This window comes from Budorcas taxicolor, chromosome 4 (genome assembly GCF_023091745.1).
Source record: "Budorcas taxicolor isolate Tak-1 chromosome 4, Takin1.1, whole genome shotgun sequence".
In the NCBI taxonomy this organism is placed as follows: domain Eukaryota; kingdom Metazoa; phylum Chordata; class Mammalia; order Artiodactyla; family Bovidae; genus Budorcas; species Budorcas taxicolor.
Window position 1 is genome coordinate 33,757,364 of NC_068913.1, and position 21,777 is coordinate 33,779,140.

Below are 21,777 nucleotides of genomic sequence, written 5' to 3' on the forward strand. Positions count from 1 at the left end.
ATATCTATCTCATAAAATCTCATAAATACATTTTGGGAGTTAAAATGTAATCAACTCCTCATGAAATATATTCAGTACAATTAAGTATTTTTAACACAAAATGTCAAGCTTAGCACCCATCATTAATTTACATCACTTTTTTAACCCAGGGATTAAAAAAGAATTATACCTCTTCAGTGCTCACTCTGTTAATATTACCTAGCAAAAGAAAGCTACTTATAGCAAATTCTAGGTCACTAGAATATCACTGATAGTTATACACTGTCAATGTTGAATTTGAACTTCTTATAGATTAAAAAGGTATATAATTTCTTTTCCTTAGCATAACATATCAGCAAATTTGACCCAGTTGTCTCTAAAAGTTTTGTAATTGAGTTACATATTTGTTATATTAATTACTTATATGTGATCCGTAAATCTTTTACAAACCCAACTGTTCATTTCTTTCCTAGTAATGTTTTGCCCTTTTACATTATGAAATGTATGGAATGAGCCATGTAAAGCTGTCACCATCAATGTTTTTAAACCTGATAATATTAAATATTTTTAAACTTCAAGTAGACTGCTAAGTTCATTCTTCACTTTAAATGTGTTAGGTAGTTTTTAACTTGTGAAGCAGTGTTTCTTTTTAAATTTTTATTCTTTATATGAGGATTATAATCTTAAGACCTAAAAATGTTTAAATGAAAAGGGAATTATGAAAGATTATGGCAGATATATTTCCATTTATGTAAGGTTTTATGTACATTATAGTTCTATTAATTTATGTGTCATACAATTCACTTGTTTAAAGTGTACCACTCATTGATCTTAAATATATGTACAGAGTTATGCAACCATCACCTTAATTATGGAACACTTTCTTCACCATAAAAAGAAACCCTATACTTATTTTCCCTGTATTACTTCCTGATGGCTCCTATAACAAGTTACCATAAACTTCATTGCTTAAAACAACAGAAATTTACTCTTTCACAGTTCGGGAGGCCAGAAATCGTAAACCAAGGTATTGAAAGGGTTGATTCCTTCTGGAGTTTCTGAGGGAAAAGCTTCTCCTGCCTCTCCTGTAGCTTCCGGTGGCTGCCGGCAAGCCAGGAATTTGCTGGCTTACAACTGCATCACTCCAGTCATTGCTCCTGGCTCCACATGGCCTTCGCCCACGTGTGTCTGTCTGTCTTCTGGTACTGTTGAAAGTCATTGGATTTAGCTCACCCTCCTCACTGGTGGAGGGCATGGCAACCCATTCCAGTATTCTCTCCTGGAGAATCCCATGGACAGAGGAGCCTGGTGGCTCGCAAAGAGTCGGACATGACTGAAGCAACTTAGCATACACCCAGCATACACACATGCACCTCTTTATATCTTTTAAATTAATTTATTTAATTGACGGATAATTGCTTTACAGAATTTTGTTGTTTTCCGTCAAACCTCAACATGAATCACACACTTCTTTATCTTAACCAATGACTGTCTCCAAAATAAGGTCTCATTTTAGAATTTTAGGGAGACATTACTCAACCCAGTTCTATCTCCCAAAGGACCCCATCCCTAGGTAACCATTAATCTTTCTTTTTCTAGATTTTGTTATTCTGAACAATTTTATGTTGGGTTTTGACCTTTGCTCTCTGTTGGGAAAAATGTGTAATATTTTTGAGGGTAGAATATTGATTTGTCATATCTCAATTTGGTTATATTATGTAGTTACTTAATATTACTTAAATAATTTCCCATATGGAATATACAACTGTTTAAGGTATTTTAAATAGATTACTCATTTCTTTAGGCTATATCTGCTGACTAGAACACACTGATAAGTATGCAGATAGCTCTGATGTAGGTTATAATAAAGTGTGTGTGTGTTTTTCCTTAGTAATCTTAGTAATTCTAATTATTGTCTGTTTTCTGTCCTGGAAATAGTCTGTGATATTGTTGATATCAGGATAATGAGCATAATATGTCAGTAAATATATTTTCTATTGCTCTCCCACCCAAAATTCCTATCCTATAAAGTGCTCTATTTTCTTTTTAGTAGACATGTTAATGTTAATATTGTATTTTTTATAGTGATACTACTTAGATGACATAACAATTCAGTTTATACTTTTGAAAATCAGTGTGAACATGAAATTTTAATGTCTTGAGAAAAAAGTTGTTGCTATCAAAAACATTAATTACAATTGTGACCTAGCTTTGAAAAACCTGAAAAATTTAGTCATGAAAAGGAGCCATTTTTAAAAACCAACAGTGTGTATTTCTGTTGAAATGTCACTCTTACTAACTAGAAAGCTTTTTTAGTTTCCAGAACTTTAGCCTCTTCTGATAACAAAGCTGTAAAATGGGATTCAAAATCTGGTTTATTCAGTTCTTAAGGGGATTTCCCTGTCTTCCAAACACCCATTGAATTTGTTAGCACTATCCATGTTTAATCTCCAAGAGCATTTTTCTTTTTATGATTGTCCTTTTCTACAGCATGTTGGTCTTGTTTCAGGTTGTCCTTAGGACATTTTAGTTTGCTTTTGCGTGTGTGTGTCACTCACTTGTGTCTGACTCTTTGCACACCCATGGACTATAGCCCGCCAGGCTCCTCTGTCCATGGACTTCTTCAGGCAAGAATACTGGAGTGGGCTGCCATGCCCTCCTCCAGATTCAGGGGATCGTCCCCACCCAGGGATCAAACCCAGGTCTCCTGAATTGCAGGCAGATTCTTTATCATCTGAGCCACCTTAACATTACTTATGCTATTGGTGTGTTTCTCTTTCTTCTCACTTCTTTTTCAATTGCTTTGATCTTTCCTGTTGGAATCGTTCCTCAAATATCTGGTCCTTGACTGTGCATTTATATTTAAAATGAGATGTTAAAAAATTGTGAACTTTCATGTACAAGTGTGAGCTGAAGTGTAAGAGAACTTCATCATATGATAAGGAAATGGCTGCCTATTTTTGTTGGAGATTGGTAAAAGATCCATAGATAATTTTCTGGGATGTCTGATTCTCCAGAAAATAAAACTTAAACTCCCACCTTTTGCAAGGGTTGGGTCCGGGGGGGCAAACTAGGAAGAGACTGTCCTCCTGGCTGAAGGATTTCTGAGCTCAGGCAAAAGCACCATTCAACAGGCATACTTTGGTTCCTCTTTGTCAGTACCATAACTTGCCCCTCTATATTTACATCCTGGACTCTGAAGCCTCTCTTCTTACATTTTTGTCAAGAAAAACACCTATCTCCCATCAGGTAGGGGTGAATAGTTCACCCTTTTGCAATACCTGGTGGTTCTTAATTGTTGAGGTCTCTTAATTTTCAGCCTTCTTTGGGGACACCAGTTATCCACCTTAAAGGAATATGACTCTTCCTCTAAGAAATTTACTATGTACTCTTATATGTACATTCAGTCTTCATAAATTGTGGTTTGAAATTATGGTTATCTCCTAGTATAGTCAAAGACAAAGTTTCTGCTTGTTTTCCCTCTTATTTTGAGATATTTTCAAGCAGAAAGGGAGGCAGAGGTATTTTTATTCTGTCACCTTGAAATTAGACATTTTCTTCCTATGACCCCACTCTCCTGATTTCCATCTGCTCCTCCCCTAGCACTAATAAGTTTTACATTCCTCAGCCCTTGACTCTCATCATCTCACACAGCACTTTATCTTCTCTACCCTCACCCTCATTTAAAGCTTCATCCTAACTGGTATTATTTTAGGTCTTTGATGCCAGCAAAGTCCTTATACATGCTGGCATCTGCACAGATGAGAAGTCATTGGCCACAAAGAGAGACTGGTTATCAAAAGGGGACTGCTCAAAAATAGATATGTTAAGAATACTGGGAGCCAAGTTTCTCACTGTGAAAGAGGAAAAAAAAAAAAACAACAGAAGGGAAATAAAATGAATTCTGTGATCTTGGATTGAAATTGGAGATTATCAAAGTGTGAAGTCATACATATAGAAACCGAAATGTGCGCTGATATAAATGTGTCTGTCTATAGTATATATTCTCTAGCAATGCCCATGAAAGGATTTAGGAACAAAGATATCACAAAAGCAATGAACAAACTTAAGAGCTCAGATCTTGGCTTCTAAGTACCACCAAAAAAGACCCAGGTCTCCTTGGAGAGCAGGGAAAGTGTCAGATGACCCTGGAACATCTTTTAGGCCAGAAAGTGAAGTGCTCAAAGAAGCATGAGATGATTTGCACATGAAAATAAATGATAGTAACACAGAATAACCCAGTGAATAAAATTGGAAACTCTTTAAGTCCATACTGATAGGAATAAATAAATGAGTGAATTAGAAGTTTGGTGAGGAATGAGGTTTTACATACTTTCAAAGTCTCTCCCTTTTGTTATTAATAACAGAAAGGAAAAGAGTAATTTTACAGTGGAGCAGCTTGCCAGATAACACCTGAAGTGATCAAAGTGAACATTACAACTAATGGGACAGACTGATGTGCACAACTTGACAGGTGCATTGTGAAGACCATGGATGCCAAAGATGCATAATCTAATTAACAAAACACTTAAGTCTGCATTACGGAAATTTTATAAAATAGCTGTAAGTCAAGGTAGTGAAAGTCAAGGAGAGACTGAGAAAATATTCCAGAATGAAGAAACCTGAAGAAATGAGTATGGCAATGATAATTTTGAACTGCATCTTTGTCTCTTAAAGGACATTATTGGGACATTTTTAAGGCAAAATATGAAAAGAATCTAAGGATTAGCAGTATCCAGCAATACTAATGTCCTGATTTTGGTTATTATATTGTGGTTAAGTAGAATGTCCTTGTTTGTAGGAAATGAAATAATTGGGTGGTGGGGCATCAAGTCTATAATATAGTCTAAAGTAGTTCAGGAAAACGTTCATGTAACTCTCCCACAATTTTTTTTTTCCCAAAAGAAATGAAACGAATTTAAAATATATATATACTAGATTGCACCAGTTATTCTCAGTGCTCTGTAGATTCCACTGTCTTCAAAATCCAAAGTATATGAGCAAGAACAATGGCTAATCTTTTAATTTTGAACTACCAGGGACAAACCTGTAATCCAACAGATCTATCAACTCATTGCAACCAAGGAGACAGCACACTAGAGGAACTATAGTGTGCCTCACCACACAATGGAGAAGGTAGTTGTAGGATTAGTAGGAAAGGTGGAGTTCAGGTAAAATCTAAATGAAACAGTTTTGATACTCCGAAGCACAGCAGAGCAGTGTAATGATTCATCAACACCAGATCTGGAGTGAGAAGTGGATGTAGGGTCATGTTTCTTTGGAAACCACAAAGTTAAGAGGATATGAACTGTTTGTCGTTTTTTTCCAGGAATCCCCCTATCCGCAGCTCTGCACCTGGTGAGAAATAGAAGCTGCTTCTCTGTGTCAGGTGTCTTAGATCCTCTAGGCAACGAGTGGAATGTTTCATTATTACTGATAAAAGTTCACATAGCAACGTTCACGTGGGTTTTAAAGGAACAAAGTTTCTCTGTTTAAGAATGTAGTACTCACCCAAAGATGCCCGTTGTTATGATACTTTTTAGTTGCAGTTTGTCTTTAATCTGCTTCCTGTAAACGTTACTACTGGCTTACATTGTTACCCATCCTGATGAACGGCTGGCCAGGTTTTTACTAAGCAGTTATAAATGAAAATACGACTCTGCTTCTCAAATCACAGCTAATACTCCTCCAGGGCTGAAGTCTTTGGTTTGCCTAACCAACTTTCTTCTCATTTGAGATCTCAAGCCTACCTCGAACGAGACCCTGCATCAAGCTCTTAAGCGCCTTTCTCCGCAAAACCGTTCAAGCATCCCGCCCTCCCAACGTTGCGCTCAGGGCGTGCGGGGCGGGCCCACTCTTCTCAAATCTTATTGGGTAAAATCCTCGCCTCTCATCACACTATGGGCGGGACAATAGAGAAAGGGCCTTTACCAGGCGCAAGAAGATGACATCACAGTAGCGGAGCCGGGACCTCCGGTTGCTCTGGGCTCTGCTCGCTGAGGGTGCCGAATAAAGACCGCTCCGTTCGCGACACCGTCGCCATGACCATTTGTCAGTTCTTCCTGCAAGGCCGCTGCCGCTTCGGAGACCGGTGCTGGAACGAACATCCCGGCGCCAGGGGTGCGGGCGGAGGACGGCAGCAGCAGCCCTCAGGTGATGTTTTCCTCAATCCTGCGCAGCTAGCCGAGCAGGGGAAGGCCTGACGTGGGGCCGGGCGGGCGAGGATCCGGCGCCCCTCCTGGGGCCAGCCGCTGGGCACAGCGCCGCGGCGTACCAGTCAGGTGACGCGGACGTGCCCGCGCCGTCCCCTCGCCCGCCCCGCCCACTGACGTTTTCGCCCTGTGATTAGGAATTACGGCTGATTTTGTTAAGCGGACTGCAGCTTATTCGTGGTTACAGTGAAAAACAACGAATTTTTAAGTCATAATTACATATCAAAACTACCTAGTCTTTGCACGGCAGTGGCTCCAGAATTGGCGTAAGTCGACCTAAACGCCTTCTTGCTGTAACATTGTACTACTTTTCTGGGTACTGGTTTTTCCCGTTGATGCTTTTAATGTAATTTTTTTTTTTCTAAACTTTTTTCTAGGGAGAGGCTAGTAAGTGGGGTCAGAGTCAGGGCTCTTTGGGGAAGTCGTGAACTCCTTTGAAAATCTAATAAAAGCTACAGAGCCGTAAACCTCATATAAATGCTCACGCTTGTAAAATTGGAGATAAAATCGGGAGAGTGGGCTGCTCAGTTAAGAACTCTGGGCTCTGAAGTAAAGGTATGCAGGACTACGGTGACCTGTCTTCTGGTCATTCTGCCTAAGTCATTGTCAAAATTGGAATATTTCACTAAATCAGTTATGGATGATGCAAAGGAACTGTCTTCGAGGAGAGGAGGGATCCGAAGTGAATCTATAGTACAATGCAAGGTTTTACAGGTCAGATGAATAGTTAGATTTTCTTATAACTGAGACTTAGTTCTTAAAAAGTACCACAGGATGCTGACCATCTCTCCCTTCTCTTTACTCCTGTACGGCTATTTATCTGACTTTTAAACCTTTTGTTACATTGTGGTTTCACTTTTATAGCTCTTCTAGAAGACAATCTTTTTGAATTACCGACAATTAGTCTAGTGAAATATTCCAAACCAAAAATTAGGACTCTGGCTCAGACAAATGTATTTCCAGGAACAACAAAACGTTATATTTAACATTCTGTGGAGACTTACTCTAAATACAGTACAGAATAAATGTTGAATAGATAGATTGATGGATTTTAAAAGTGTAAATAAAACTAGTTAAATAAACAGTGTCTCTAATGCCCAGAAATGAATGCTTGCAGAGTCAGTAAGTATGAAGGCCAAAAGCTATATCCAAATGATGGAATGAATTTCTTCAGTTGTGAAGGAAAAAAGATCACAAAAAAAGATCAAACTCTAGAAAAATACAATATTATTAACCCCTACTTGTGGGATCTAGTCTAGCAATGTTCCCCCTTTCCTCTTTGGTTTCGTTAAGTAGTTTTAGAATTGGGAGATGAATTTTTTAAAGGAGTGTTATCTCCCATCACTCCAGTTTTATTATACATATTTAATAGCATATCTCCTAATTCAGTTAGAAACATGGTGAATTATCTTGGCCCCAACTGAGAAGTGATGAATAAATAATATAGTTGAAGTGATAAGATTTTTTTTAAATATAGAGACAGAAAGGAGAAAGTCCTGTTGGCTCATTTTGATAGTTATAAGAATGCTAAAAATATGCTTATAATAGAGAAAGTCAGTGCACTTTATTCATATGTAAACTACTGCTACAATTCTCATATGGAAAATAGGATGATAGGTGTTTTCTTTCTCAGAATACTTTGTCAAATTTACCCATCTATCAAGGACAGAAGGTAGAATCTAATCTTTTCAATAAACTTCTTAATACTTTGCTCTTTCTTCAGCTTTTACTACTATATAGGGCCCAATTGGGGAGCAAAGAATGATACAGATACAGCTTTTTATCATGAAGGAGCTTATGATATAGGTTACATGCCTTCTGTCCACTCCATTATCAAACAATTGTTTAATAAACTTACATCAATTGAACTTAGTAATATATCATAATTCTTCTATGGATTTACAGTCCTCTCAGTCTTGTTAAATTAGATCATTGTGTGATTTGTTGCTACTGTGTGTGTGTGTGTGTGGGTGTGTGTGTGTGCGTGCGCGAGCACGCGCTCAGTTGCTCAGTCGTGTCCGACTCTTTTGTGACCCCACGGGCTGTAGTCCTCCAGGGTCCTCTGTCCATGGGATTTCCCAAGCAAGAATACTGGAGTAGGTTGCCATTTCCTTCTCCAGGGCATCTTCCCGATCCAGGGATCAAACCTGCATTACTACCAGGGAAGCCCCTTTGTTGATATTATACTTAATTATATATATTGAAAATGAAAAGTTTTATAATTTAAAATGAGTGGGCATGTAGTGCCTGTGGAATCTTTATATAATATCTGCATATAATAAGATAAAATATAATGAAATTTTTAGAGATTGAAAACATGAGTTGCTAGTAAAATTGTTTATTTTGTTGTTTATTTCAGGTAGTAACAGACGAGGATGGAATACCACCAGTCAGAGATATTCCAATGTTATCCAGCCATCCAGTTTCTCCAAGCCTACACCATGGGGGGGCAGCAGAGATCAAGAAAAGCCATCTTTTGCTGCTTTTGATTCTGGAGAGTCTGCTAGCAAGAACAGGGGATTTGGCTTATCTCAGAACCCATTTGCTTCACCTGGCTCTGATGACCAGAAAGATGATAAGAAGCTTCTGTAAGTGAAAGCCTTCAGAAAAATTACCAACCATTTGCTTATTTTTTCCCCAAAGCACCCGTAATATTTCCTTAAAAAAGAAGTAATCTTATTATTTTATTAAATTGTTATAAAATCAAAATAAGCAAAAGAAAAAGCATCCATGATCAGAGGTAATCTCTGTTTTTCAGGTGTCATGCTAGACTTTATTTCAACTTAAAATGTGATTCTTCTATGTCAGTGCAGTGTCTTCTTGGGGATAATTACTCTTTTCCACTTTTCTATCGATGATACTGTACTGTGAATATCTTTCTAAGGTAATCCTGCTTATGTTAAATTATGAGTTCTTTACAAACTATGAGGTAATTTAAAGCAGTTTGTGATTTTTGAGGTCACTTACAGCATCTTGTATTTTTCTTTCTATAATAAAACTTTTACTTCAGTTACTTCATGCAAACTGATTTCATTTGATTTCCTTCATTATTGTGGAGTATATTTCTTATCATTTATTGAGAACATTTGTAGTAGAATTTATGACTGGTGCTGAAACAGTGCCTGGCTGTATATAAGTGTTCCCTCAGCTCCCAGCAACTAGGACAGTGCTTAAATATATTCATTAGTCTTTTATATCCCATAATTAAATTAGAACTAGTTGTAAACATTTTGAGCCATGTATCATATACAATTGAGTAAGTAAAATAAAACAAATGAAACACTCCTTCCTATATTTGATGTTATTGTAAAAATCCTAAATTTTAGTATTATTTTATTATCAACTACCATTCTTACTTCATTAATTGTGCCATTCTGGGTAAGAGGGAAATATTTAATTTAGAGCTGAATATATCCATGACTTTGCTAACAAATTAACCATGGACATGAGTCTGTTCTGTTTTTGCAAAATGTGAGAATTAGACAAAATGATCTCTGAAGTCCTACCTACTTAAATATTTTATGGTTCTTTATTACTTACTGGTTCTTTCTTTCCCAGTTAAATGATCATTGATGTTAATTATAATGAACAGAGAAAATTAAAGTTAATATTGTGTATTTTTAAATGTTAAAGTTAATATTGTGTATTTTATATTTCAGTTCTTTAAGATGTATATGTATCTAGTGAGTTCTCAATAAATATATTGGTTAATGGTTCAGTGTACTGGAAAACCAAAATTATAAATGTCTTTGATATTATTTATAATCATGAAGTGCAGCTCATATTTTTGTAAACTTCTGCTTTGAAGGACACTTCAGAAAATATAGTGGAAAAATCTAAAATTATATATTTGCTATAACAATCACTGAAAATTATCAATGATAAATTTTACGAAGCAGAAGAAAAAGATCTTTTGCCATTTTTTTTTTTTTTAGGGAAGGTATTGTTAAAGATATGGAGGTTTGGGAATCATCAGGGCAGTGGATGTTTTCTGTTTATTCACCGGTGAAAAAGAAACCGAATATTTCAGGTAACTAGAAATTATGTGTTTTTAAAATGTGTTTTACCTGCTATTATTTTCTAAAACCAAGACCAGATCAAAAAAAGAAATTAACCAAAAATTTAGCTACAGTTAGGGGAGTTTGGACATTGTTTAAAATACCTGAGTATTCTACCAGAACTTTGTAATTCAGAGATTGAGTTTGGAAGCTATAGTTCAGGATATATTGATCCCTTGAGAAAACCAGTAAAATGAGGACTTGCCACTGGCCGCATTTCTAATTCTGTAAGCCTAAGAAGAGGCTCTACTTCCCTGGTTCCCTGTAGATACTACTTCGGAACCTTTAGCTGCCTACAGAGAATAGAAGAGTCATATTATGCCTGCCATTAGGCTTTGATTCTGTTCTCTTTCCTCTTTTTTTCTAAGGATAGTTATTTTTAATAAAGCATGTTGGTACCTCTTCTGGAGGTAATGTTTGAAGTTAGGGAGCCTTAGAATACTCCTTTCTTTCCCACTTTCTTTTGTCCATAGCTCATTTGGGCTGAAAGCTAGACTACCACAGTTTTCTAAGCCTGCTCTGAGTGGTCCTAGGCCCTATGAAGTTGAACAGGAGGTCTTTGGAAAACGAGGGCCCTTTCAGTCTCTCAGAACTCTGGAATTTCTGTCTCTGCTCTACCTGCTCATTCTCTGTGAGCATTTGCATCACACCACTCCTTAGTCATTTATTTACTAATCATTCAACAAATACTTATTGAATTTCTTTTTTGCCAGGCCTCATTCTAGGTGGTAGGGATATAGCAGTGAATAAGATAGCTAAGATCCATCCCTCATGAAGTTTATGTTCTTGAGGGATGGAGGCAATAAGCAATACAAATAAATAATTTTAAATAATGATTTTTCTGTAAAGTTAATAAGTGTTAAGCCTTTTTTAAAAAGTTGAGAATTGGACATGATGCCTAATGTCCTAAAGCGGTGGTTCTCAATATAAAATATAGATCCTTCAGCAGCATTGTTAGATAAAATATAGGGCATCCAGTTAAATTTAAATTTCAGATAAGTAATTATATTTTTAGTATATGGATATCCCATGTATTTGGGGCATACTTATACTTTTTTGTTTTTTGGCTTTGGCATTACCATATGGCTTGTGGGGTGTTAACATTCCCTGACCAGGATTTGAACCCAGGCCCATGGCAGTGAAAGCACTAAGTCTTAACCCCTGGACTGCTAGGATATACTTACCTTTTGAAGTATTTGTTTGTCAGAAATTCCAATTTAATTGAGTAACCTTTTTTTTTTTTGCTAAATCTTGCAGCCCTTTTCCTGAGATCCTTTTTAGGGACTATACAAGTTTAGAAATATTTTCCTAATAATACTAAGACATTAATTGCCATTTTCACCGTGTTGAGATTTGTACTGTTGGTGTAAAGCTGTTGATAAGGTAGAGGCAACAAACTACTAGTAGATTATAGTAGTCAATAAAAAAAATTTTTTTAATGACATTTTCACTTAAGAATGTCCCTGATAAAGAGGTAAAAGTTATTAATTTTATAAGGATACACCTTTTAAGTATTCTGTGTGCAAATGGGAAACACACATAAAGTAACATTAACAAATATGAATTTTTTTTCTATTGTAAGATGACATGTGCTAACATTTGGAAATTCTGGATAACTCAGTGAACCAATATTTTCCAAATGACCAGTGTGTGAAGTTACAGAATTGTACATGGTTGAAAAATTCATTCTAAGTGAAGTAATGTGAAAGCTACTCAGTTGCGTCCGACTCTTTGCAACCCCATGGACTAGAGAGTGCATGGAATTATCCAGGCCAGAATACTGGAGTGGGTAAACTAATTAATAGTTTGGTTCATTAATATGATATCATTAATATGATTTGAGTCCACATTATAGCTAATCTTTAAGAAACTATTGCCTGTCAAGTTTTGGTATTGTACCAAAGAGGAATATCCACAATTATCTGAAAAGACTACTAAAGTCATCCTTGCCCAGCTACATATCTGTGTGAGAAGTTTTTATATACTTGAACCAGGCAATGTATTGAAACAGATTGAAGCAGATTGAATAGCAGAAGCAGATATTATAATACAGCAGTCTTCCATTAAGCCATGCATTAAAGAGATTTGCGAACATAAAACAATGCCACTTATATCACTAAGTTTTTATTTTTTGTTTTGGAAAATATTTTTTTTTATTTATGTTGATACATTGATTTCTTATTTTTAAGTGAATATTTTCTATATTTTTCAGTTTTCATTTCAAATATGGTGAATATTGATTAATGTAACCTATGTAAGCAAAAGGTCTGGAATCCTTAATTATTTTTAAGAATGTAAAAGGGTCCTAAAGTCTGAAAGTAGAATTGCTGTCTTGTAGGCATCCTTTATAATGAATGAATTTTTCTTTTGCCACTAGAATGATACTGTATTTATACTTACCTTTGAAAGAATTGAGAAAATAGTCACCCAGATCAATTTGTGTCTTTGTGGTTCACCATGAGTGACTGATGGAAGGAAGAGAAAGTAACCAGAGGGACAGTGTTTCTTTACTTAGAGAGGTTATCTCTTTTTAGGAAGTAGTATTGAAGCTGAGTCCTGAATGAAGAGATGTCTCTTCTGGGAAGATTTGAGGGGAAATGTTCCTGGCAATATAATAGGTAGTGCAGAGCCCGTTGTGCAAACAGGATTGGCATACTTGTAGATTAGTGAGGCCTGAATAGCTGGAGGAGAGTAAACAAGAGAAAGAGTAACATAATGTTAGGCCAGAGAGAGGCAGCCAGGGGCCAGATCATGTTGGACCTAATTGCACTAGGAAGCCACAGAGAGTTTTGAGCAGGAGGAGGGATGTGATCTGATTAGAAAAAGCTTGCTTAGACTGTTATGTGAAAAGAAATGGTTTGCTGGGAGCAGGGGTTGGGGGCGCAAAATAGAGGAAGGGAAATGAGTTAGGAGACAGCTGCTGTTGACTGAGAGTTACTTGCAGTGGAGACAGAATGGGTCAAATCTGTGTTCTGTTTTGGAGCTAGAACTGGCAGGAGGCCTATTAGGTAGATATGGGCAACAAGAGAAATACAAGGTGATTCTTGGTTTTGTGGTCTGAGTAGTTTGTAAAGATAAGTTGTTAGAGAGCATCGAGGGTTCTGATTTGAATCTTTTAGGTTTTTTTATTCGAAGGTACGAGTCTTTGGAGTTAGTGCTATCTGGTTACCAGTAATTCTCTGTAGAAAAATATCCTGAGCAATTTTCTTTCTTCTTCTTCTTTTTTTTTTTTCCCCTCAAAAAGTTTTCCTATTATGAAAGTTATATCATAGAAAATTTGAAAAATACAGAAATATGTAAATAAAATAAAGATCAACTGATCTCAGAGTTAACAGCTGTGACATTTTAGTGTATTTCTTTCAAAACATGTATGCACTTATTTCTTATTATATATATAATTAGCAGTCATAACCTAGTGTTGCAGAAGCCTTGTTGTTTTCAATGTCTCTATTACTAGAAATACTAGAATGAACATCTTTTATATGTAACACCCTTTGTTTACATGTTCAATCATTTCCTGAGGTCAGATTCTAGAAATTCTGTTAGAATCGAAAGGTATGAGTATTTGTAAGGCCTTGACATTTATTGACAATTTTCTTCCCAGAAAAGTTTTACCATGATTCCCATAATGGCAACTTAGAAGAATGTCCATTTTACCATATCCTTAATAATAATCATCCATTTTTAATTTTTGCCAATCTGATAAATAAAACATTGTATCTATTTTAAGTTGTATTTTTATTTTAAAAAAAGTTTGTATCCACTTATTTTTGCCTGTGTTGGGTCTTCATTACTGCACAGGGGCTTTTTCTAACTGCAGTGTGTGGGGGTTGTTCTCTAGCTGCGGTGCATGGGCTTCGCGGTGCATGGGCTTCTCAATGCAGTGGCTTCTCTTGTTGAAGAGCACATGTCCTGGAACATGCAGGCTTCAGTGGTTGTGGCATGGAGGCTCAGTAGTTGCAGCTCGAGGGCTCTACATCTCGGACTCAGTTGTTGTGGCACGTCGGTTTAGTTGTCCTGTGGCATGTGGAATCTTCCCTGATCACCAGGGAAGTCCTGAGTTGTAATTTTAAACTGAACTTTTCTATTTCATTTGTATACTGGCTATTTGAGTTGTTTTGTGGATTGCTTGCCCATGTTAGCTTATTTTTCTTACTGATTTGTAAGAGCTATTAGCTCTTATACATTCTCATTAACTCTTCTGTCATATATGTTGCAGTTATGGTGTTCCCAGTTTACTGTTTGCCTTTTAATTTTGCTTGTTATAGTTTTTGACATACAGAATTTTTTTAATAAGTTCAAATGTATATGTAATCAACTCTTTTTCTTTTCTGTATTATTCCTTCCACTCCATTTATCTTTAGAAAATTTTACCCCTTCAATAATGAACTATATTTTATTCTAATTTTATACTTTATTAAATAGAGTCTAGTTTTTGAATTCTTTCCTTACGATTATGAAATTTTTGTACTGATCAAGATTAGCATATTTTCCTATCTAGCACCTCTCATTTTACTATACTATCAAAAGTATTGGTATTTAAAGATTCCAATTGATTCCTCACTTCAGGTTTTACAGACATTTCACCAGAGGAGTTGAGACTTGAATACCATAACTTCTTAACCAGCAATAACTTACAGAGTTATGTAAGTTTGTTTCCTATTCATCTAACCAACAGATTAGCTGTTAATTATTGTCTTCTCTATAGTGGCTCACTTGTGTGTTGGCAAAGTGGATGAGGTCTTATTTTTTTTTTCAGAAAACTATTTTCTAAATTATTTTCTTTACAATTGGTTGGTTATCTAAAGTGATGAGAGTATACTTTGATTATAGTAACTACCAATGCTTTTATTTTTATTACCAATTATCCAGCGATCAGTCCCAGAAATCATAGCCTTTCATCATTTGACAGACGTTTATGGTGCATCTCTTACATGCAGACACCATGATGAATGCTAGGAAAACAAATAAGATGCACTGTTGGGTATGGATTAGCCTTCTCATGTGTCAGGTGTCAAAAAATTGAAAAACTGGGGGAGAATAAGTTTAGTGCTTAAAGGAAATGACATAAACTGTATTTTCCTATTGTCTACCGTCAAAATCATATCAACCAGTACACAGGTTTGTCTCCCATCCAAACATAAGCATTAATAACTCTGTGCTACCAGGTACTTGGGATCTTAACTAGGTGATACAAGGAGCTGGGGAATAGGGAAGGGGAAAGGGGTCTACAGCAGGAGTGTCTGTGGCAAGCAGGGGTGGATTAATGAGGATTTTACAAGTTGTGGGCCATAAAAATGCTTTATAAATTTATTGTGACTTTGGGAATAAAGACATGAAGTTGTTCAAGAGATTACCTTAAACACTCAATACTGACACATTATTTTTCTGTCCTCTTTCTTCAGCTAAATTCTGTCCAGCAGTTAATAAATCAGTGGAGGAACAGGGTGAATGAACTGAAAAGTCTAAATACATCAACTGCAATAGCTTTGGTGAGTATTGGAGAATCTCCTACAAGGAAGTATCTTATCTGTTGCCTTTTTGCAGAATTTCATTTTGGATTTGTGAAACAAAGCTAAAATTCTCTATCAAGAATTATGATACACATTCTCAAGAACCGTAATATATTATCATTTAGAGTCAAGGTTCTGGAATTCCTTTCTCTCTGTTCCTTAGTCAGAAAAGCACAGATAATTATGCTTTTCTAAAACTATTCTTAGGATTAGGTTTTTAATTTTGGTAGTACTAGTTTTGAAAATTGGGAAATATTATATAATATAAATTCAAATATTCCAAGTTATCAGCATTTGAAAAGAAATTGCTTTGAAAAATGATATGAATACACATATTTAAATTTATTTATTTATTCATTGACTGCATTGGGTCTTAGTTTTGGCACATGGTATCTCCATTTCAGCACGTAGGCTCTCTGGTTGAGGCATGTGGGCTTAGGTGCCCCATGGTGTGTGGGATCTTAGTTCCCCAACCAAGGATTGAACCTGCATCCTCTGCATTGGAAGGCAGATTCTTAACCACTGGACCACCAGGGAAGTCACATGGAGACTAATGCACACTTTGGTGACTGAAGGACACTTACCCTATGTTCCTGTCTTATACAGAAATGCTGTTAGGAGATATATACACACTGGTCCCCAAAGATACATGATGCTGCTGTAGCATGTTCATTATCTCTGTTGATAAGGTTTATTTTTCTACCCCCCAAAATGTTCTTAAGAGCATTATTTTTAAATAAAATATTTACGTTTCGAATTTAATATATCCAGTTTCCTAGGTGATTTTTCTTTGTACTTTCTGAAAAAAGCTATGAGAGTAGTAGCAGCCTGAACTTAGTGAATGACTGAAAGTCCCAATACCCTGCTCCTTAAATATCTGCTTCTAAATGACTAGACTCTTGTGCAAGCTCGTTTCTTCTGCCTTTCAGTTGTTGTCATGCCATTTGAATTCAGTAGGACTTCTTGGAAGTATTTTTTCTCTAGATGAGAGGTGGCCCACCATCACCAATGCTAATGTGTAAGGGGTAACTGAGTTCAGAGAACTACGGAGCTTCCTTCAAGGTTGAAAGTTCTGTGTTCTTTGACAGCTTCCAAGGGGCCCTTCTGTAGGTGAGAATCTTGGATAGCCCACCTACAGCTGGCTTCAGTTCAGCTCAGTCGCTCAGTCGTGTCCGACTCCTGTGACCCCATGAATCGCAGCACGCCAGGCCTCCCTGTCCATCACCAACTCCCAGAGTTCACTCAGACTCACGTCCATCGAGTCAGTGAAGTGATGCCATCCAGCCATCTCATCCTTGGTCGTCCCCTTCTCCTCCTGCCCCCAGTCCCTCCCAGCATCAGAGTCTTTTCCAATGAGTCAACTCTTCTCATGAGGTGGCCAAAGTACTGGAGCTTCAGCTTTAGCATCATTCCTTCCTAAGAAATCCCAGGGTCGATCTCCGTCAGAATGGACTGGTTGGATCTCCTTGCAGTCCAAGGGACTCTCAACAGTCTTCTCCAACATCACAGTTCAAAAGCATCGATTCTTCGGTGCTCAGCCTTCTTCACAATCCAACTCTCACATCAGTACATGACCACAGGCAAATCCATAGCCTTGACTAGACGAACCTTAGTCAGCAAAGTAATGTCTCTGCTTTTGAATATACTATCTAGGTTGGTCATAACGCATCAATTCTTTATGTCCAATTATTCTTTTAATTCATTATATGGATATAATATAATTTGTTTATCCACATTGCTTATATGATAATTTGTTTATCACACAAGCTGAGAGAGAGAAGCTAGCCCCCCAAAAAAACCCCAAAACTGTAAACTATATGATTCTATTTATATGAAACTCTAAACTCTAAACCTCATTTCTAGTAATAAAAAGTGGATGAGTGGTTCCCTGGGACCAGAGGTTGGAAGAGGGTTGCCTGGAAATGGACACACGAGAACTTTTATGGCTGATGGAAATACTCTAAATCTTGATTGTAGTGATGGTCGTAAATTTATGAAAACCCATTGAAAAATAAATTTCTCAGTGGATGCGTCTTATTTTATGTAAACTATACCTCAATACCGTTGAATTTTAAAAAATGCTGGGGACTTCCCTGGTGGTCCAGTGGCCAAGACTGCGTTCCCAATGCAGGCGGCTGGGGTTCTATACCTGGTTGAGGAGCTAGATCCCACAGGCCATAACTAAAGGATCCTGAGTGCCACAACCGAGACCCAAGTCAGCCAAATAAATAACTATTTTTTAAAAACAATGCCAGTAGGGTTTTCAAATGAGAGAAATAATATATGCTTGTATTAATGAGGAAGGACTTATTAGAGGTCAGGATTAAGTGAAAAATTCATTGAAAAGGAGATTAACACTCACAATTCATCAGCCAGACCATCACTCTGAACTCCTTGAGAAGGGCCCATTTTTTCTATGCATATTCACTTGTGGGCATTTTTCTATGTTAAACAAAATGAAGACATTTTAAAGTGCACATTTGAAAAATTAAATTTGGCTAAAAGTGTACAGAAAAAGTACTTGAGTTATTCACTTGCCTACCTCTTTTTTAATAGCTGTCCGATTTACAGGATGGAATGAATCAAGCAGCACCTTCATTTGGATTTGGCAATAGGCAAACAGTAACATTTGGGTCACCAGGTAAGTGACAAAGTCATGCAAGACTTGACTGATTTAGAAAAATGGAATTTTATGGGTTTCAAATACAAAGTCTGAAGGTGACTCTGTGCCATTTTAAGTCACCCTTGCAAATTCTACCACCTTCCATAATAGAGCTTCAAAGATTTTGGCTCATCTAGCATTTGTGATTCGGAGAAGGCGATGGCACCCCACTCCAGTACTCTTGCCTGGAAAATCCCATGGACGGAGGAGCTTGGAAGGCTGCAGTCCATGGGGTTGCGAAGAGCCGGACACGACTGAGCGACTTCAGTTTCACTTTTCACTTTCATGCATTGGAGAAGGAAATGGCAGCCCACTCCAGTGTTCTTGCCTGGAGAATCCCAAGGATGGGGGAGCCTGGTGGGCTGCCGTCTCTGGGGTCGCACAGAGTCAGACACGACTGAAGTGACTTAGCAGCAGCAGCAGCATTTGTGAAATAGTGTTCAGAATGGGCACGTTCTTTGAAAGACCCTATGGCTCAGGTTTTAGATGTATATTTTAGGAATGGTTTTTCTAGAGTTTCATAGGACTACATAGCTACGGTAATAACACCTATGTGGACTTTCTCGTTTCTGTACGTAACAGCGTAGTTTTATCTTCAAATGACAGCTCCACGGAGAGGAGAGGACAAGCTGAAGTGAAGGTCCACTCCCTAATCCCTGAGATTTCTCAAGAGCTACCTTCTTAAGTGAAGGTAAATTAGAGTGCAAATGAGATCAGTGTAGCAGAAATACAGGCCAACAGGGTTTAGTGAGTTTGTCCTAACTTCTCATTTTCACTTTTCTTCCTTCCAATAAGTTTCTCATCATCTAAACATGGCAGAAATAAGAAAAAGAAAAGGTGGGGGCAAGGTGGTAATATAGCTACATTTTTTGACTAATAGTTTCTTTTTTCTTTTTCTGGTTTTCATAGGTTTTCCAGTGAATAACAGCAGCAGCAACAGTGCTCAGAATTTTAGTTTCAAACCAAGCTCTGGATTTGCTACAGCCTCTTCTGGAAGCCCTCCTGTGTTTGGGAATACTCCTGCATTTGGAGCTGTACCTGCTGCCAGTTCTGCCATCACTGCTGCTACTCCGACTTTTGGCCTTAGGAAACCCGAAATCACATCTGCTTCTTCATTTTCATTTAAAACCCCTGCAGCTTCTGGTTTTGGGTCATCTGGATTTTCAGGATTTTCACCTTCTATGGCAGCAAGCCCTGTTGGATCTCCAGTGGCCCCAGCCTTTGGAAATGGCAGTTCTGCAGCTGGTTTTGGTAGTCCAGGCTCACAGCCTCACACTGCTTTCTCTAAGTCATCCAGTGACACCTTTGGAAACAGCAGCGTACCTGCCTCTCTCTCATTCTCGCTTGGCAGTACCACAACAGATAATGCATTATTCACACCCAAGGATCAACTAACAGCAGAAGAACTGGAACAATTTCAATCCAAGAAATTTACTCTGGGAAAAATTCCATTAAAGCCACCACCTGTGGAACTTCTAAATATTTAAAAGGACAATTTTAAATACAGAAAAAAAAAACCAGCTTTTAAAATTGTTTTGAGTGGTTCATATGAAAGAGGAGGTGTATATATATATATATATAAAAAAGTGTGTGTATATATATATATATATATATACATACACACAGACACATACATGTGTATATGCATATATATTGCATGTATATTTATAAGAAGTATAAATTTTCAATAATATTAGGAGTTCTTAAATTTAACATTTTTCCTTGAGTCTAGCTATTTAAGTAAAACAACAAAAAGTAGCAACAGATTTTTTCTTTTTTTTTTTTACTGTAATGATGAATGGAACTGAAAAAACTGTCAGGGTGCACTGAATAAAGTACTTTTCTCATTCTGTATCACTTTATACTGTCTTACCCTTTAAATTTTTACCTTTAAACTTTTTTTTTTTTAAAGGAAAGAGATAATTTCTAGAACCAGTAGGAAAAAAATGCTTGTTTAGTCTACCTACTGAATAAACATCAGTAGCATGGTGACTTTCTTTCATGTAAAGAAGATTCTCTTAAAGAGAGAAATATAATTTTTAAAGGGTAAAAGCTTTTATTTTTAGTACCTAAGAAGCATTTTCGCCTCAAAATTTTTCCTCCTCAGTTTTGGCCATCTCGTGAACCATTTGAGTTTTTGTCAACAGCTTCATGCTAGTTTCTATCTTGGCCTAATTTTTATGTAATTCTGTTTTTTCCTCACATTGTCTCATCAAGTGGATGGATTGTAAGAGGACTAGAAATTATGATCTCATATAGATGAAGAGCATTTGTGTATGTATATATCCTTTGTAGATGCATAAGACATTTCTGGAAGAATAAGAAACTTGCTAATAATGACTACCTCTGGTAAAAGAATTGGTGTCTGTTCGGAGAAAAACTTTATATACCATTTTGAACTGTTTGCATATTTTACCATGTACATGTGGTACTTTGTTTTTTTAATTAAAAGAAGATCACGGAAAATTAGGAAGCTTTTTCCAACTAAACATTATTGGCAAGTTTAATGATACTATGATCAAGCTAGTTTTTCAAGATGCATTTTTGAAAAGCATTTTTTTTTAAACAAGTATTCAAGATGCATCTTTTCTAGGCTTTTTTCTTTTCAAGTAACGGAGAAGTAACTTTATAACTGGAGAAAGGTCATTGAAGAACAAGTCTAGGCTTCCACCTCCATTTACATTATTAAGGTATGCTCATTCCTTTTGGTGTATTTCTTAAAACCTTTCTATAAAATGTTTATTATAACAACTTTGGAAATTTAAGGAAATTAAAATGATCAATAACCTCTTCCCCCACCCAAGAATAGTGTATATTGAGGGATGAGGACTCACCAGCTGTTTCTAGAGTTTTTATTAGAATTTTCAGATGTGTTTGGGTCTCCCTGTGTCCTCAGATTGAAGGAGTAGTATCTTATATATATGGTTGATCCAAACAGCCAGAGACGTCATTAGTTGAAGCATATGTGTCAAGAGTTCTGTGTTCCTTTTTCAAGCCTCAGAAAATCATATAACTAGCACTGTGAGAACAGTTTCTTTACACAGATCAGGTATTGAACTGATTTTTAAGTGAAAGTCTTACCTATTAAAGATATATGCTCCACGTGATTTTAGCATATATACAAAGGATTTGGTCCTCAGGGGATCCAGATTCTCTGTTACACTTTTTGAAGAACTTTATGACTCAAACTAAGTTTTGGAACCCCAGCATTCCAAATAAGGGGTATGTTTGAAACCATCCTTGGTATAGAGATGATAAATAGACCCTAAGTTTCTGTTTTGATTTCAAGTTCTTTATAAGGACTTTCAATGGTTTGGTTTTTTTTTTTTTCAACTTACAGTTGACTCCTAGAG

General features: G+C 36.7%; 1 protein-coding gene across 1 annotated transcript; it reads left to right on the plus strand.

Moving 5' to 3' along the window:
• Window positions 1-5,961: 5,961 nt before the first annotated feature.
• NUP42 (nucleoporin 42) lies at window positions 5,962-19,972 on the plus strand. Its single transcript, XM_052638675.1, has 7 exons — window positions 5,962-6,132; window positions 8,551-8,779; window positions 10,127-10,221; window positions 14,819-14,895; window positions 15,655-15,741; window positions 18,319-18,403; window positions 19,334-19,972. Exons 1-7 carry the CDS (start codon window positions 6,021-6,023, stop codon window positions 19,909-19,911), a joined length of 1,263 nt encoding a protein of 420 aa, XP_052494635.1. The 5' UTR covers window positions 5,962-6,020; the 3' UTR covers window positions 19,912-19,972.
• The last annotated feature ends 1,805 nt before the right edge of the window (window positions 19,973-21,777 follow it).

What these genes read in the sequence shown, in the direction of transcription:
- NUP42 (XM_052638675.1), top strand. Translation starts at nt 6,021, where the DNA reads ATGACCATTTGTCAGTTCTTCCTGCAAGGCCGCTGCCGCTTCGGAGAC. An exon ending in AAAGAAACCGAATATTTCAG is followed by an intron (nt 10,222 to 14,818) that starts GTAACTAGAAAT and finishes TCCTCACTTCAG; the next exon opens with GTTTTACAGACATTTCACCA. An exon ending in AGTAACATTTGGGTCACCAG is followed by an intron (nt 18,404 to 19,333) that starts GTAAGTGACAAA and finishes TGGTTTTCATAG; the next exon opens with GTTTTCCAGTGAATAACAGC.